General features: G+C 39.6%; 1 protein-coding gene across 1 annotated transcript in view; it reads right to left on the minus strand.

Annotated features, from left to right (window-relative positions):
- Positions 1 to 18,020, minus strand: part of ITGA8 (integrin subunit alpha 8) — a 177,616-nt gene that overhangs the window by 107,177 nt on the left and 52,419 nt on the right. Inside the window, exons 12-13 of the mRNA XM_004757564.3 lie at positions 6,718 to 6,923; positions 4,284 to 4,475 (exon numbers count right to left, since the gene is read on the minus strand). Of these exons, the coding sequence (XP_004757621.1) occupies positions 4,284 to 4,475; positions 6,718 to 6,923 (398 nt within the window). The remainder of the gene's footprint in view (positions 1 to 4,283; positions 4,476 to 6,717; positions 6,924 to 18,020) is intronic.

The following is an 18,020-nucleotide window of genomic DNA, read 5'->3' on the forward strand; positions in this document are numbered from 1 at the left end:
CAATCCACCGATCAACTCCTATTTTCTTTTAGAAAATGTCACCTTTTGTCTCATAGCATGTAAGATTCCTTTCCTCAGGATTTGGGACTAAGATAAATTGTAGACAGTCTCTCTGAGTGAGTAAAACTGCAATATGCAAACTCTGGAGTTGAAACACTACTAGGTGCTCAAAGAAATATTGGCAAGAGACGGAGAGGGAGGGAGAGAAGGAAGGGAGGGAAGAGGGAGAGAGAGAAAGAGAGAAGCAGATGTACAAAGAAAAGCAGAGATGTGTTTAAGAGAGAGACAGAAAGGAAGGCCAAACATGACAATCTTGGATCCCAGTTAGTCCCTTCCAGAGGCCTGGCAGAGTTCCTGTCATTAGGTTTCCTTGAGATATTCTATGGCTTTAATATAAAGCTCTCCCTTTATGGCATTAGCCAGGTTAAGGTAGGTTACTTCCTAACAAGTACAATAATGTATTTTAAATGAAAGTCAGTGGGGCCATCATTTTAAATGCACAGATAACTTCCAGGAAATGTAGAATAGTGCATGAAAAATTAAATATTTTCAATGGGTCTTCCTTAATTTTTCCAGATAAGACCAGAGCATGTCTTATGACCATGCATCCCAATGGCAGTAATCACACAGAGGCCGTCTGGAGAAAAGACATTTGGGCTAGTTTGACAACCTTCTAAAGAATAAATGGAATGCTAGAGCTGAGCTAACAGGCAGTTGCCAAAAGAGAACACTGCACACCTGACTACTTCGGCATGGGAACTGAGCACAAAGACTCTAGAGCTGTGTTTCTCAAAGTAGGGTCCTGGGTAAGAACATAAACCCCTGAAGCCCATCTCAGTCTCCATAAGTCAAACTGTCAGAAGGGGTGCCATGCATTCAACCTGTACAAGTAGACTCAGTGGGGGACCGGCATGCACAGTGCTTCAGAGCTGACCACTCGGGGTGTGATCCGAAGCTCAGTAGCAGGGAAAACACTTGGGAATTGACTGGAAAGGGGGGATCTTTCCCACTCCCTTGACCTACTGAATGGGTCTAATGAGGCATCCAGTCAATTCGATGTTCAAAAATGGGGAACATGTTCTAGATCATTCATTCCCAGCTGGGTTGTGCCCTGGCATCATCCAGGTTATTTAACTGTTACTCTGGTCCATGTTCTACCCTCCAGAGATTCTGACTTGAGAGAGTCTGATTCTGAGTCTGGAGTGTGACCAGAGCAGATACACTATTTAAAATTCCCCAGATGATGTGCAGCAGAGATTGAGAACCTCTGCTTATTGAGGATGACTAGATTATCCTAGAAGAAAGTCAACTTGTTAAATGGCTTCTGGAACTCCTAGGAGGCACGGTAATCTGAAAGCAGAGTAATTTTGATTTGGAAGAGCAGAACCGTAGAGAGAAAAAAAACTGTATTTCTTTTTAAGCTCCAGGAAGAACTGGTTTGGAAAAAATCACAAGACAGACCCTGGGGGACTAGGACATAGAGTTTATAAAATGAATTATAGAGTTTAGAAATCATGCCACCCAATAATCTTTGGGGGTAGGGAAGACTGCTGTTTCCCAGGCAAAACCTAAGAATACTGCAACCCCATTAGGGTTAGAGTAATAAAATGCCCCGGTAGAAAATTAGCAATGGCTAAAGGAATAATCTAGGGGAATTATAAAAACAATTTCGGAGACCAGAAAACCCAACCTGCAAGTGTCTGGGTCCTAACCATGGCATAGAAGCACATGCTGGGAGTGGCCTGGAAGAGGACAAAATAGAACAAGGATGCAGGATACATGGAACTTTGGAACAGTGGCCACTCCACAGGCCATTGATTGACTACAGAAGCTCGAGCAACACATCAAAGATCAGGAGAGGCTGGGTTATCCTTCCGGCAGAAACTAGTAAAAACAGATGATGCATTCGGGCTGCATGCCCCTGTGTCAGTCCCAGGACAATAGGCACACACTTTGCTATTCAGTCCTTGAAAGACGGTGGGTGGAAGAGGGAGGAAGGGGAGAATTCTGAATCATGAACATTTACTCAACTGAGATTAAGTCTGAATCTGGAAGTGACTGTGAGATTAAGGTTTTCCCCATAATGGAAATGGAGGCTGGAGACAAGCCAAGTGGAATTTCTGTGTAGAATAATGGCGGGGGGGGGGGGGAGAAAAAAGAAAAAAAGAGAAAAAAAAGAATAATGAGGACAGTTACATGTCTAATTCCTGAATTACACCTGTGAATTTCAAATCCAGTCTTCTAGTGAATGGAATGTAGTTACCCGTCCATTAGGTGGTTTTCTTCTGCATAGGTCCCTGGGGACTTGGTGTCAATATAAAGAGGCTTCTTTGAGTGGCATTATTTTGTAAAAAGATGAGGATCAAGGAAAACATCATAGGATCATGAATCACCAGACATCTGTATTTCCATTTGAGAGGCAGAACTGGAACCAGAACCCAAGTCTACTAAGATGTCCAGATGTACACTGAACGCCTCAAGACAATCTTGAGGGAAAAGAATTCACTTAGTGGCTTTATCAGTCCTGCCTTAGTAAAGATCATTCACTTTACAGACAGAGGGATAGGCTGCATAACTTCATTGGTTAGTATAAATTGAATCAGCCTCAGTAGATAAAGTTAACGAATTGCCTCAAATGACCTTTTTCTGATTGTTAAGAAGGGGTAAAAGAAAACACAAGAGGTGACTAATTACCAGCACTTACCTACTTTAGCTTTTCTCTTTCCTGTCCTACTTCTGCTCCCCACTCCCTCAACTCCCCACCCACCCCCAGAAGGAATATTCCTTGAGAGAAAAATTGTTTCATGTTTCTCTCCTTCCTGGTTTTTATTTAGGAGACTTCAAAAGAAGTTGATGAATGGCCTGTGTGATCGATACATCCTGTATCTCTTTTACTTGGGGGAAGGTCCAGGCCATCCTCTCTGTCAGTTTCCCTAAGGTGAGAATATGACAAGCACAATGACTGGCAATAACTTTCCAAAATAACTGTTTATCTAAAGTTACAACCCAAGAGTTAAATTTTGTGAATCATCCTGACGTATTTTGGGAAGGAATCATATAAGGGAGGATTATTTAAAATAGAATATATTATGAATAACCCCCTCCCCAAACTAAAACTCACTACCTTCATTGATTGGACAGTATAATATAACCTAAGAAAATAAACTTAACTTAGATGCTCTTGAAGATACGGAAGATATTTGTATACAATATAGTACTAAGTCTGCTTTGAGCCCACTACAACATTTATGTTAGTGCCCTAAAAGACTTCTGGCAAATTTATGAGAATACGTTGCAGTATCCTTTTTGCCTGATCCCAAAGGGGAAGAGAAAGTGGAAGAATGAAATTAGCGATGTATATTTAGGTAGTCAGTTTATTGGAATGGTGCCCCAAACCAGAAAAAAAAAACTCTACATATGGAAAATGCCCAATTAGGGGAAGGGTGGTGGAAAGAGACAAGGTTTTAATAAATAGTTAAAGCTGTCAGTTAACTATTACTGATTTCTATGTGTTTATTGAAAACATCTTAAAATAACTAACATAAACGTGAAAATTGAACCATAAAACCAAGAAGTCTAATGTTCTTTGCTAAAAACCCTGGGATTACTAAAACAATCCTTTAAGACAAACTGTATTTTCCTACAGCACACACAAATCATGAATTATGTCACTGCACTGTCTAATTTCCATGAGACCTCAATATGAATTAAGTCATCAAAAAGAGCTTACAATCTTTACTATGAACCAGTTCCTTTTGCTTCAGTTTGAAATGTTCAATCTATTTTGAAAAAAACCCAAAATATGGTGAGAAAATATTTACACTCCAAGAACATGAGTTTTAGGACAGAAATGTTGAAGTTCACGAGTTCATTAACAGGAATTATGAGCTCGAGAGAGAATGACAAGGTGAAAATAAATTGCTCTAGCTGGCTCTGAGGCAAGCTGTCTTTATCAATGGAGAACAACTCGCTGAGGGGTTTCAAATAACAACTTTGGTTGCAAAGTTGACAAGTCATACATCCAGTGTGGCTTTTCAAACGCCATCTTGCCTTTCTAAAACCATCTCCTGGTGGGAAAAGGAAGGTTTATTTTATCTGCCTTCAAATGCTTGTGGAAGTCACCTAGGAATCATGCACAAAAGCCCCAGGCCGTCCAGCTTTAAACTGGGCCTTTGCCTTTAGGAGGCAAAGGGATGCATGGGGTTACGGGGGATGCACAGTCCTGAGAATAGGCTTCTTTCCAGGAAGTGGGCTCTCTGGCAGGAGAGGACAGGAACCCTTACCTGGGTAATCATTCTTGTCTATGTCTGAGTCTCCTCTTAGAGTAAAGCCGAAGCCCGAAGGGATGGTCTGTGAGGCCCACACTCCCTGCAGAGTCTGGGAAGGCTTGGTGTTTAAGCCATCCTTGTTCCCGTTGTAAATGAGCACTTTGCCTCTTTGATCCTTGCCTGCAAAGGGTGCACCGATGGCAATGTCTGCAAACAGGGACACATGAACACATTTTTTAAGGAAAGAAGAAGGTTTCAGAGATAGAATTAAGTGCAATCGAAGAGTGGCATCCTGGACTCCAAAGGGCTCATTACGTTTTCCAGGAAAATTTTGTAATATTGCAGCAACCATAAATTATTTGTCTTTTCTCCATCCAGCAAACATTTATTGAGTGACCACTGTGTGTTGGACCCCGTGGGTATGACAGTGAACCAGATGCTGCTTTTAGAAAGACTGTATCCCAGTGCAGGTAATAGACAATTTGAATAGAGAGACAATCAAGAAAAGATGGAAAGTGACACATTCTATGCAGAAGAATCAAAAATATTAATGTAATGGAGAGTGGTGGTTATTTCTAAATTTGGTGATCAGACAGAGTGTTGCTAAGGCTCGTGTTGAAACTGAAAGCTGGAGACAAGGCAGAGCCAACTGTGTGAAATCAGAGGGGAGAACACTCCGGGCAGAAAGAACTGGTGTGCCAAGGGCCAAAGTTGGAAAGAGCAGGGCCCATTGGAGGAGCAGGCAGAGGGTGGTCTACACAGGAACTTAGTGAGCAACAGAGAGGGCTGGGTCATATCACTAGGCTGGGTAAAACAGGGGAGGCACATTTGCAAGGTACTTATGAAAAATAATCTCTTGCATAAAGACTATTTAATGTAATGATTACATTGTCCCACGAAGGGGAGCAGGTTGCATTTTACAATAGAGGACATTGGGGAACCCAGAAAGAACCCTATCGCCTGACTCCCCCTTAAATATAGCACTCAACGAAAAAATCAACTTCCTCACATTGTGTTCATCAGGATTGTTCTAAACAACACACACAAAGACTGAGTTTTACATAAAAAAGAGCACCAAGAACACAATAACATAATAGCTCACCCCAGGGGAGGATGGTTCTGTGTCCTCACTTTTGTTTATTTCTTTTTGCTCCTAAGTAAGTCTGATAAAACTAAGTAAATCATGAATTGATTTTACTACATAATGAGGATCATAATTCCAGTTTCATTTAATAATGATAAATATTCCTATCTCAGATTGGGGTGGAAATTAAAGGTCTCATCAGGTACCAGGCACAAAGAGGCCTTTCCTTTACCTCCTCTAAGTCAGTCCACATCTGTCCTGTGTTTCCTCCCAGTTTGGAATTATTTTGCCCACTTTATACTCAAAAACAGTGAGGCACAGAGAGACAGATCCCCCTTTATGTCATTAAAAATGTTTCTCTTAGCTTTCAAAAATATCATGAAGTGTTTGAGAAAAAAGACAAATAGAGAAAACTGTGGTGGAAAAGATGATAGATAATTTAACTTTATTTATTTGGCTTGGTGCTCAGGGAAAATGCAGTTTCTGAAAGCAGCGTATCAGTTAAAGATGAACTTGTCTCTTTTTTATTATTTTCCTGGAACCGTGAGCTTTTAACATGCATTTATGTTTTATGGCACTTAAAAAATTACTAACCATACATTTCTGGGATGTCTTTTTTTCAGAGAAAACATAAAAACACAATATCCCTTGCCAAAGGTACTAATGAATACTAATCTGAGACAAACACTCCCTAATCTATTTTGTTGGAGCAAATTCCTGTCACTCCCTTGAACTTTAAGAAACCCACTATACTATACCTTGCTTCGTAATTTAAATTTATTCTTGCTGGAATAAGATTTAAAATAAATTTTACCTCCTTCTGTCCTCTTGTTTACTTCATTTAAATACAAAACATCTAAGCAAAACTATGTGAGCTGCACGTTCTGAGAAGGTACTTGCAAGGCGTTCACAAATTCTTAGCTTAAAGAATCACGATCCTGAACCAAGAATTTAACATGACTCTACTGCAAACACTGAAGTTGCCTTTGAGCTGAAGTTTACAGACCAATTAAAATCCAGCATAACCTAGACTAGTCCATGTGTGTTAATCACAAGGCAATATACTTGTCCATATGTCAAGATGTACTTATCTGTCTTGACTCTGTACATAACAAAAGGTTCTCTAGTTTTCTTTGAGTCACTAAATCCAAATATCACTTTAAAAAGTAACTGCTGCCTTTTATTAAGAGCTGTTATATATAAACTTGAAACTGCCTTAAGGTTTTTGATAATTTATTAAAAACCAATAATAGTAACCGTACCATACACACCACTGTAAAGACTTTAAGATGTCATTGTTTCCTTCGTGTCCTGGTAACAGGAATAATGACAAATAAATAATTTCCATGTATTGGTATCAATTACCATTGTATCCATCTTGGTTCAGGTCTCCCAAGTGTGCCACAGCACTACCGAATCTCCCAAAAACCTCGGTGCCTGCAAGGATCTGCGGGTCCCTGAAGACAAGCGCGCTCACTTGTAAATACAGGTAAACTTGCCCTACTTCTCTAGGGCTGCTCTCAAATTCGCGTTCCATAAAGAGCGGTGCCCCGATCAATATGTCGTCCATTCTGTATGGAACAAAGAGAGAGGTCAGAGCACTGACAGACCCGAGATTCTTTGGGGGTACAAGCTTAATCAACCAGATTAGTACATTTCTATTGGTATTTTTCCTTTCCCAAGGTACATTTTACAGTCATCGTATATCTTTCATCACTTCGCTATGTCGCTGGGATAGAATGTTGCGGGAACGTAAGAGTTGTTACACTGAACTTTAAAAAAAAAGTTATTTATTTATTTGTTTATTTGAGAGAGAGAGTGCACAAGTAGGAGGAGGGGTAGAGGGAGAAGGAGAAGGGGAAGCAGCCTCCACACTGAGTGGGGAGTCTGATGTGAGGCTTGATCGCATCACCCTGAGATCATGACCTGAGCTGAAACCGGGAGCTGGATGCTTAACTAACTGAGCCACCTGGGCACCCATACACTGAGCTTTTGAACTATGTTACCATGACTACTTTAAGAAAACCACAGACACTTCATTCTTTTCAAAAGCTTCTTAGTGCATTTCTGGAAAATGTAGCTATACAAGTAAAACAGATCAAAAAAGATCTAAAAAAAGGTTTTTCTCAAAGTGGATTAGAGTTTGTCTATGACAATAGAACTATACACTTAATTTATGAAGTTTTCTTGCCGGAATAAGATTTAAAATGAATTTTGCCTCCTTCTGTCCTCTTGTTTACTTCATTTAAATACAAAACAGAGTCCAGAAAGGGTTGTGGAACTGCCTAGAAAGATGGAAAGTAAATTTCCCCCCCAAATAAGACTTGATAGTTATTCTCTATAAATGTAGATATTATAGCAGGAAACTAGTAGATAATTTTTTTAAGGTTGAAAAAAATTCAAGAAACAAATATCTAGGCAAATTAATTAGAGATAAAGATAAAACCATCAGGAGAACAAAACCCAAGTGGGTAAAGGTATTTCCTTCCTTCTCAGAGTCAATGGGCAGGAAGAGGAATAGAACAGAGCCTTCTAAGCTGCTTGAATTCTTAAAAATGTATGCACATATCATTTTTATTTTAGAAATTTTGGAAAAAGTCACATCAACCGAAGTTCATACTTTGATTGATACTAATGACCTCTGCAGACATCCTGATCTTGGGAGATGCAACAATCTTTAGAGTGATCTCAGGCACAAACAGAAATCTGCACTTGACTTTTATGCCTATATAGACTAGGTAACATGCAGAAACTTGCCAACTCAACTAAAAATATTACCATTCATCTAACAGACAGGGATGAAGTGGGACAGTTACTGAGAACACAAAACCTCCTTTAAGGTCTGAGACATCTACAAGACACTCCAACAATACTCTGACCTGCCTCTCTCTCCAACTTCTTGCCTTCCCTATGGTGGCCATCTATTCTCCATTTCCCTGTATGATTCTCAAGATCTTCTGTGTAACAGCTGTATTTAAGACATGGTGATAAGTTACTCAAGGAATATAATCACTACTAGGTCAACCCTGTTCCTGATTAATGTACAAGCAAGGTCAAATTGCTACTAGTTTACCTATAAACAAGGCAGAATGAAAAAAAAAAAAAAAGCATATGAAAAATCCAAACTGAATCCGCAAGATTCCAGACAGGAGAGAGAGCTGGAACTTCAAGAAAGTTAAGGAAGGCTCATAGAAGAGAGGGCATTGCACCTGTATGGGATTCTGACAGGAGGTTCTGGAGGCAGGCTTGCCAGGTGGCAGCACTCTGAGCCCCAAGCAAGTATCCTGAGTGGAGCCAGGTCAAGTGAGTGGTTCAGGTGGGCTCCATGCTAGAGGAGTGCCAATGATTTTAATTGGAAAAAACAAGCTATACAAAGAATTCTTAATTCTTAATAATATGAAATAGTAATAACAATAATACAGTAGCAGTAACATATAAAATATATTATATATTACATAAAATACATTATTGTTGTTAGATGTTATCAGTGTTAAATGTGTATAATATATAAGAGGAGCAATAAGAAAACAACCCAATTAAAAACTGGGTGAAAAAAATTAAAAAATAAAAACTGGGCAAAAGATTTGAACAGGCATCTCATCAAAGAAGATTTACAGATAGCAAACAAGCATATGAAAAGATTCTCAATATCATATGTCATTAGGGAACTGGATATTAAAGCAACGAGATGCCACTAAAATGATAAATATCCAAAATTCTGACAGCACTGAATACTGGCGAGGATGTGGAGCAACAGGAACTCTCATTCATCGCTGGTGAGGATGGAAAGCAGTCCAGCTGCTTTGGAAGACGGTGTGGCAGTTTCTTACAAAACTAAACACAGGTTTACCACATGAGACGCTCCTAGGTAGTTACACAAATCAGTTGAAAATTTATGTCCACACAAAAACCTCCCGTTGCCACAAACTGGGAGCAACCAAGATATCCTTCCACAGATGGATAGATAATCAACTATACCACATCATATAGCAGAATATTACTCGGCAATAAAAAGAAAGGAACGACGAAGCCACTGAATGGCACAGAGGGAACTTTAAAGCCAGTCTGGTAGGTGACAGACGCTGGTCTCAAAAGGCTACATACAGAAGGATTCCAAGTTTATAACGTTCTGGAAAGGACAAAACTAAAAAGATCAGTAGTTGGCAGGAGGGCGGGGAGGGGAGAGGAATGAATGGATGGAGCACGGGGCATTCTGAGGGCAGTGAAAGCATTCCCCATGACACTGGATGTGGATCCCTGACATTATGCATTTGGAAAAGCCCACAGAATGTATAACACAGATGGAACTCTAATGTGAGCTGTGCACTTCAGTCAATAATGTATCAATAGCTTGATGGTAACATATATACCGCACCAATGCCAGACAGTAGTGAGAGTAAAAACTGAGTGTGGAGGGGAGAGGGAATGTGTGGGAAAGCTCTGTAATTCCTGCTCGAGTTTTCCATAAACCCAAGCTGTCCTGAAAAATACAGCTAGCCTAAACAACAACAACAACAAAAACAAAAGATAATTGGGAAAGTAAGTTGAGCCCAGACGATATGAGAAAAGCACGAGTTTTGATGTTCTACTGATCTAGGTTTAAAACCTGCTCTTTCAGTCACCAGCTGAGTCCTATTGAACAAGTTACTTTGCCTAAAAAATGTAGGAAAGGTAGAAATAGGCTACTTTATCGGATACATCACTGGAGATCTCGCTCAGTCTCTGTCTCCATCTCTGTCCCTCTTTGTGTGTTTCTATTTCCAAATGTGCATGCACACGCGCATACACTGGTCAAACTATAGTGTTTAATACATGATAGGTATTATGAAGGCACTAGCCTGGGTGTTGAAGGGAAACACAATATTTTTATATTCTAGCAATGTAAACAGAAAGAGTTCTTGTTAAAAGAGCAAAATTCATCCCCCTTCTCCCTCTCCTCTCTTGAAGGAGCTAGAAACACGGTGAAATGTGATTTGGGATGGTCTGGGGCTGCCAGCGACTTCTAGGATAGCCTCTTTTCTCCGACAGCAGGAGACCTAACACATAGTTTCTAGCTAGAAACACTTTGAGTGTCACTTGGGCAAGCTGTAAGAAGGAAGTGAGGGGTGGTTATAGATATAGTCGAGGAATGGCTACTTTTTTTAAAATTTTATTTTAATTCCAATATTGGTGACGCACGGAAGTCTATTAGTTTCAGGCGTATAGTATAGTGAGGCAACACTGCGGTCCACCCCCCCGGGCTCACCGTGACAAGAGCATTCCTGGAAGTAGGTAGGGGGATGGGTAAATAGGAATGACCATTATTTTGCTCTCAAATTCCTGAACCTAAGTTGATAGCTATGCTTACGTAAAATATTTTCTTAAAATCTTACTAGTAACTTGATTTAAAAAAAAAAAAAAGGTTTCATTGCTGGCCATCTTGCTCTGCTCCAGGACCAGAGGACACAAGGTCTGGATTTATTTTAGCCCCTGGCCTTCCCATGGCAGGGACCTGGTTGTTTCTCCTTCTGTTATAATTATCGCCAGTGTGGAGAGGTATTTGTTAAACACCTAATTGTGTGTGTTGCTGCCTTGTACTTCAAAGATGTCTGAAATCACAGGACTCTGATGTAGAGATGGAGTGGGACCATTTTCTCCTTCTCTAAAGAAGGAACAAGCTGTATAATTGGTCCCCGAGGGGGCAAAATAGATGCAGGACTGGCACGGTTTGCTGTCTACATTTTTCACTGCCAACACTGAGTTCTAGTAATGGAAAATTACTTGACCAATCATTGCGAGAGCCTAGCACGTCCATGGAACCTTTGGATTCTTAGAGGATTATGACAGCATTGATTTATTTTGTTAGAAATATATTTCCCTAGATATTTAAGTGTAAGTCTTCTAAAATGTTCTAAATGCCATAAAAACAGAGAAAGACATTTGTTTTTCATTTATAATTGTGTTTCCCTAAGTTTGAAAGACAATAACTGTCTTGGATTTAATTGGTACAATGTGCCTTACAGAATACACTTAGAGTCAATACTATTTTATTGTAGCAATATTACTTAAGAGCCACCATATATATTATTGTTTAGGCTGGTGTTTTTAAATCTTGGTTTGCAATGTGTTAGTGGATTGTGAAATCAATTCAGTGGGTCTGGACAAGCAATTTTTAAAAAATGAAATAGAAAAGAACAGAAAACAGAATGAATGCATTACATGAGGGTAAATATTGTTCCATCAAACTTTTGTTTCAGTTCTACGTGTGTATGCCAGGTTGCAATGTCAAATGTATTTCTTATTATGGACCACAAGGCAAGGAAGTCCCTGAAAAACCATTGCAGTAGGCTATGTGTGCTATTGGATGGTTTCAAAATTAGTTTGGCAAATCCTGCTTTTGAATGTGTCCAATCCAAGTTTAACGTTTGAAAATATTTTATAAGTAAAGTTATTTTTCAGTGACTTTCTGAAATGTAGTTGTGTAATAGGTTGGGTACCATTCTAAGAGAATTATGTATATATCACCCATCCTGTATGGTTTTGTAATCTCAAAAAATTAATGTTGAAGAAATATTATTATTATTAATGATGAAGTTTTCAGTAAAATCCATCCACTCTGTTTGGGTCATGTTGCTGGTTTGGATGAGATCTGAGTTACTATGTAGAGGCACTTCAAAAAATATACACAGTTACATTTTATCCAAATGTCTAATACTTAAGCAGTTTTCTTTAAAATCTCTAGGTAATGTACACTCAGGTTTTGTGTCTCTTTTTATGTTTAAATCTGCCCTAATAATATAATACAGTGCAAGGCTCAATTTCTCATCCTTCACATGTTGTTTAAGACAGAAACATTGTAAATATTTTCCTGAAAAGCAAATCATAAATAGTGACAAAGAATGAGACAGAAAGACAGGACCCAGCAACAAGAATGTTCAATATAAGAATCTAGATTCAAGTTTTCTGAGTCAAATGGTGTTAATGTGTTGGTTTCACATATAAACTTTTCTATGTATCTTTTTTTCCCAGTAGTAGATAGATATTGCATGTTAATGTCCATAATTAATTTCTGGAACATGGTTATTTATTAACAGAATGCAGATTTGTAGACTTTAAACTACAGTCGATACCTTATCAGCTGAATTGTTTTACGGTGGGCAAGAACTAACACAGCTGATCATATACATTACAGAAATCAATCTCAATTTACAACTTCTTTCTGTTTTAGTTTTCTGGATTTTCTATTTACTTCAATCATAGTAGTAAAACCTGTATGAGAGAATACATACTTGGGCTAAATCTAGGGCAAAAACATAATTACCCAAACCTGATTCCTTTCAAATAAGTTTTCTCTAAAATGTTCTCAAGTTAACAAACTGCTAAAATTCTCTTGAAATTTAACTCCTCTGGGCCCCACAGAGGCAAAAAAACAATCCAATCAATTAAATTGTAATTCTGTGAGTTTCTGAATTAGTATAAATATTGTAAGTTTCAAAAGCCATAAGAAAAAACCTAATTTGCTTGCTTGGGCTCAAGATGAAAAATTCCATCTCCCTTTGTTAAGTTTTTCCAGAAATTCCTAACAGTTTACATTGGCAGAGTTTATAGCTCTGGCTATCTTAAGATAACTAAACTAAAGTTAATTTCACCAGCTTGTTTATATTTTCGATACACTCATGAGCTTGACAGTATCAGCCACCAACCAGCACACACACCACTGTTCTGTCTTAACTTTTGGAGTCACTCACAACACCTGGAGATTTTTTAAAATTAAAAAAATATTGGGAAAAATGTCCATCAATTTACTAATACGGTCAGCATTACTTAATGCCTTTGTCTTTTCTCCCCCTGATGTCGAGGTTTTGGAGTATTTGCAGGGCCCTTGCTTTTGTTGCAAAGTGGATAGAGAAGATGTCATATGCTGTCAAAGAATGTCACTAGGTAGCCTCATGCACAGAAGTACTTAATTATCTCTTGGCCAGAGAAGGGAGAGTCTGGTTTAATCCCACAGAATGTGTGGAGTCCTAACTTCTGAACCATAACCAATCAACTAAGCAAGTGATACTCTTTTTTTTTTTTTTAAGATTTTATTGATTTATTTGACAGAGAGGAGAGCACACAAGCAGGTTGAGCAGTAGGCAGAGGGAGAGGAGGAAGCAGGCTCCCTGACGAGCAGGGAGCCCTACACGGGGCTTGATCCCAGGATCCTGGGATCAGGACCTGAGCAGAAGGCAGCCATTTAACCAACTGAGTCAGCCAAGTGCCCCTGCCAAGTGATATTCTTAATCCTATTCTAAGTCACTGCATAGCATCCACTCAGATCCAAGGATTAGAAGAAGTAGGCCTTTAAAAAAAAAAAAAAAAAGCCTATTGAAAAATTAGAATTTGGACCAAAAAAATGGGAATTAAATCTCAGTTTTAATACTGAACTCTACTGGTGATTAATGTTCACTGATGAGTCCTTGATCACTGATAAATGCTGGGAAAGCTAAAAAGGGTTTTGTGAATTTAAAAAATATATACAGGAGTTACAGACTATAAAATTATATATAAATCATTACTACTGACTAAGTAAAATGCAGCAGACTAGTATGGCTATTTTAAATATAATCACAGAGACTGATTTTCTTATATGCCATGACACTAAAAACTATAACTGAATTTTTGTCTCATGAATCAGTTGTTTTTTATCATCACTGAAGACAGTCTTAAAGTTCTTTGGGTGAAAATAACTTCAAAATTATGATTTCATATTTTTAGAAATTGGAAGTATGGCCTTGCTTATATAAATAATAGGAGTTAATAAAATGCACACTTAATAAACAGGGATGTAAATTCTTACCAAAAATTAGAGTGAAACACTTAAACACACACATACAAAATCTGCAACAGTCAAATTTATAGAAGAGACTAGAACTGTGGTTATCAGAAGTGGGGAGGTAGGGCAATAGGGAGATGTTGGTCAAAGGGTACAAAGTTGGAATAACACAGGATGTGTGATTTCTAGAGTTCTTGTGGCATGGTGACTTCAGATAGTAACACTGTATTGTGTACTAGGAGTTTGCTAAGAGAGTAGACCTCTGGTGTTACCAACACACACACACACACACATACACACACGCACACAGTAGGCACACACACACAAATATGGTGACTATGTAATGGAACACACAGCTGGCTGAATAGAGATAGATCCCATAGATGAGTATGTTAATTAGCTTGAATACAATGATCATTTCACTGCACATATGTATATCAAAACATCATGTCGTACACATTAATCATATGTGATATTTATTTTAAAAAATAAAAAAGGTCATGGATTGTTTCAGTGACAAATACACTAATTTCGCAGCTTTTTAAAAGTGAGAGGCATGCCATTTTACTCAATGACACTGAAAGTTCCTAATTCTTTTTTTTTTTTTTAAAGATTTTATTTATATTTATTTGACAGAGAGAAATCACAAGTAGAATGGAGAGGCAGGCAGAGAGAGAGAGAGGGAAGCAGGCTCCCTGCTGAGCAGAGAGCCCGATGCGGGACTCCATCCCAGGACCCTGAGATCATGACCTGAGCCGAAGGCAGTGGCTTAACCCACTGAGCCACCCAGGCGCCCTGAAAGTTCCTAATTCTTATAGATTATAAATCCTTGGACACTGAAGTTATATATATTTTTCCTGCCATCTATTTTATAGAGCTTTAGTATAGAGTTCTCTGTAGGTAGCAAGAAAAATTCTGTTGGGTAAGTTAGCAGAAGTTCTGGGATCTAATCGAGACCTTTGCCTAATGAGTGTGCAAGCTTAGGCAAGTTGCTGAGCTTTTGTGTCTCAGTTTCTTTGCAGAGGAATTTTAGATAGCTTCATTGGATTGTAGTTTGGGTCATCCTATGTTATTAGACATACACACACATGAAGTCACTCTGAGAAGGGAAAAAACACTGTCTTTAATCATGAGTGACAAAATTGTATTGCTTAAGGCAATATTAGGCATGCCTGCCTGCTTTCCTTCTTCCTTTCAAGGTTTTATTATTTGAATGGAGAGAGAGACAGTGAGAGAGGGAACACAAGCAGGGGGAGTAGAAGAGGGAGAAGCTGGCTTCCCGTGGAGCAGGGAGCCTAATGTGGGGCTTGATCCCAGGACCCTGGGACAGTGACCCGAGCCAAAGGCAGATGCTGAGCAACTGAGCCACCCAGGCACCCCAATATTAGGTTTTTCAATAGTTTCAGTGGAAAATAGAGATTTTTGCACTTGAAAGGACTAAAAATTTGGGAAGGCAGAGATTCATGTTTCCTGTAAATCCCATCCAATTTTCGGATCTCTGCTAGAAGTCTTGTCAGAAGTTAGAATGACAAAAGCACTCTTTCTCAAAATGAGGCCACATGTGTTCTCACTTGGAGCCATCATAGGAGTTCGAGAAAAGTCACTACCATATGTATGATTTGATTTGCTGCCTTTCTTTTCTGGTTCTACTAAGATTTCCGAGGGAACACATTTTTTTTTTTTTTTAAGATTTTATTTATTTATTTATTTATTTGACAGACAGAGATCACAAGTAGGTAGAGAGGCAGGCAGAGAGAGAGGAGGAAGGAGGCACTCTCCGGAGCAGAGTGCCTGATGCGGGGCTCGATCCCAGGACCCCGGGATCATGACCTGAGCTGAAGGCAGAGGCTTTAACCCACTGAGCCACCCAGGCGCCCCCCGAAGGAACACATTTTATGTCTCTGCCCTGATGGGTTCTTCCGCACCTTCTCCAGAGACAAATACCTGCCCAGGGAGGTGAAGACACTACTGTCACTATAAACGGTGGTTTTCAGAGCTCCATCTTGGGATCAAGTAATAAACCTAGACACACAAGATGTCTATTTGAAAGGTAACAATATCAAGTAATTTCTCTTGAAACACAAATGCTGCAAAGATGGTGGCAAATTAGATCTTTGTTATTGCAATCTCAGACTTCATGTGAGTTGTCTTTCTGTATTTGGGATGAAAGGTTCTCAACGGCCTCTTAGTTTACTCATTTATAATAGGGCCTTGAACTTCCATAGTGTTACAGTAACTAAGAACGACAAATTACATACAGATTTACAATCTATGGACACGTTAAGAATGGTATTATTAAGGGGTTCCTGGGCTGGCCTAGTTGGTTAAGTGCCTGACTCTTGATTTCGGCTCAGGTCACCATCTTAGGGTCATGGGATTGAGTCCCGTGGCAGGCTCCGTGCTCAGTGGGGAATCTGCTTGAAATTCTTTCCCCCTTTCTCTCCCTCTTCCCCTTCCCCTGCTTTCTCTCTCTCTCTCAAATAAATAAATAAATCTTAAAAAAAAAGAATAGCAATATTAAGATAACAGATGTCCTTTTTTTGATGCAGTCTAAAGAATTAAGAATATACTGCCTAATAAAAAAGAAAGAATGGTCATAGCAATTTCTTTTTAAAGAACATCAAGATAGAACAAATTACCCCTGAAAAATTCTTGTGTTTCTTACTACCATGTTGTTTTGATCAGCAGGAGGCCAAAGAGATCCTTTTCTCACAAGTGTTCTTGCTCTTTTCTTAACATGGGAAAAAAAAAAAAAGTCCTATAAATGTTGTCACAGAGCTTTGCTGTGGACTGGAATGAACAGCGTTTCCAGGAAGGAGGCAGTGCCCTGCAGGGCATGGTGTTGAACTGGAGGAAAACTGGAAGGATTCAGTTCATGCAGAGTGAAGAAAAAGAAGGGCACACACTGAGTTCATCTGGGCCCTAGAAATCATAGCAGCGCGTGGCCCCCTGGGGGTGGGGGCGGTGCTGGGAGGTTGTATTTGTTGTGTCACCATCTGTTGGAAGAAATGTGTCTGCGCATATCCCCAAGGCCATTATGGGATTTTGTTGTTGTTGTTGTTGTTAATAAAGTGCAGGCTTCCTCCATTGGGACAACATGCCCCGTTGTTTTGGACTCACAAGTACTTCTTTAGCCACCCCTCCCACTCCCCGCCTTCTTTTGTAGACTGCTAAAAGGTGCTGAGAACAAATCAGTCCCTCTAGGTTGGAAATTGTCAAGGGTGGTCCTAATCGTTACTTTCTTTTCACAGTTCAGTTGGAGATGAAAGCAATTTAATTTTCAATGACTTGCTTCCAGGATAAGATTGCCATTCAAATATACTTTCAGAGTATCTCCAGAGTGCAGCCACTACAGTTTCCTGCCTCTGGCGTTGCTGGCCATTCCCTTGCTTCGTGTTGTCCAGTGGTTCATGAGGTGTGTCCTTCTTGGAAACACTCATTCTGTCTATAGCAGAGCCCGTGTAGTGCTGCGTAAGACCGTTGTTAATTGCGCTGGCTCACAGACCTTTGTGATCCTGCGCCCCTCTGCCTCCTCTCCAAGCCCCTCTGATGTCCTTGGGCTTCCAGCAGCTCCCACCTCCAGGAATCTCTTCCCCATGGGCCCCACTTCCTGCAGATCATTCCTCCAGCAAAAAGTACAGAGAGTTCCCATATACCATATACCCTTGCCACCACAGGCACAGCCTCCCTCTTTCTCAATATCTCCCACCAACACGGTGCATGCGTTACGATCAGTGAAACTTCAGTGACCCATGGACATCCATAATCTGGACAAATGTATAAGTACGTGGATCCACCATTGCAGTGTTTTACAGAGCAGCTTCACCCCTAAAAATCCTATGTCTGTTTATCCCTCCTCTCCCAACTGGCC

Source organism: Mustela putorius, unplaced genomic scaffold (genome assembly GCF_011764305.1).
Source record: "Mustela putorius furo isolate JIRA1106 unplaced genomic scaffold, ASM1176430v1.1 tig00003913_pilon_pilon_pilon, whole genome shotgun sequence".
NCBI lineage: Eukaryota > Metazoa > Chordata > Mammalia > Carnivora > Mustelidae > Mustela > Mustela putorius.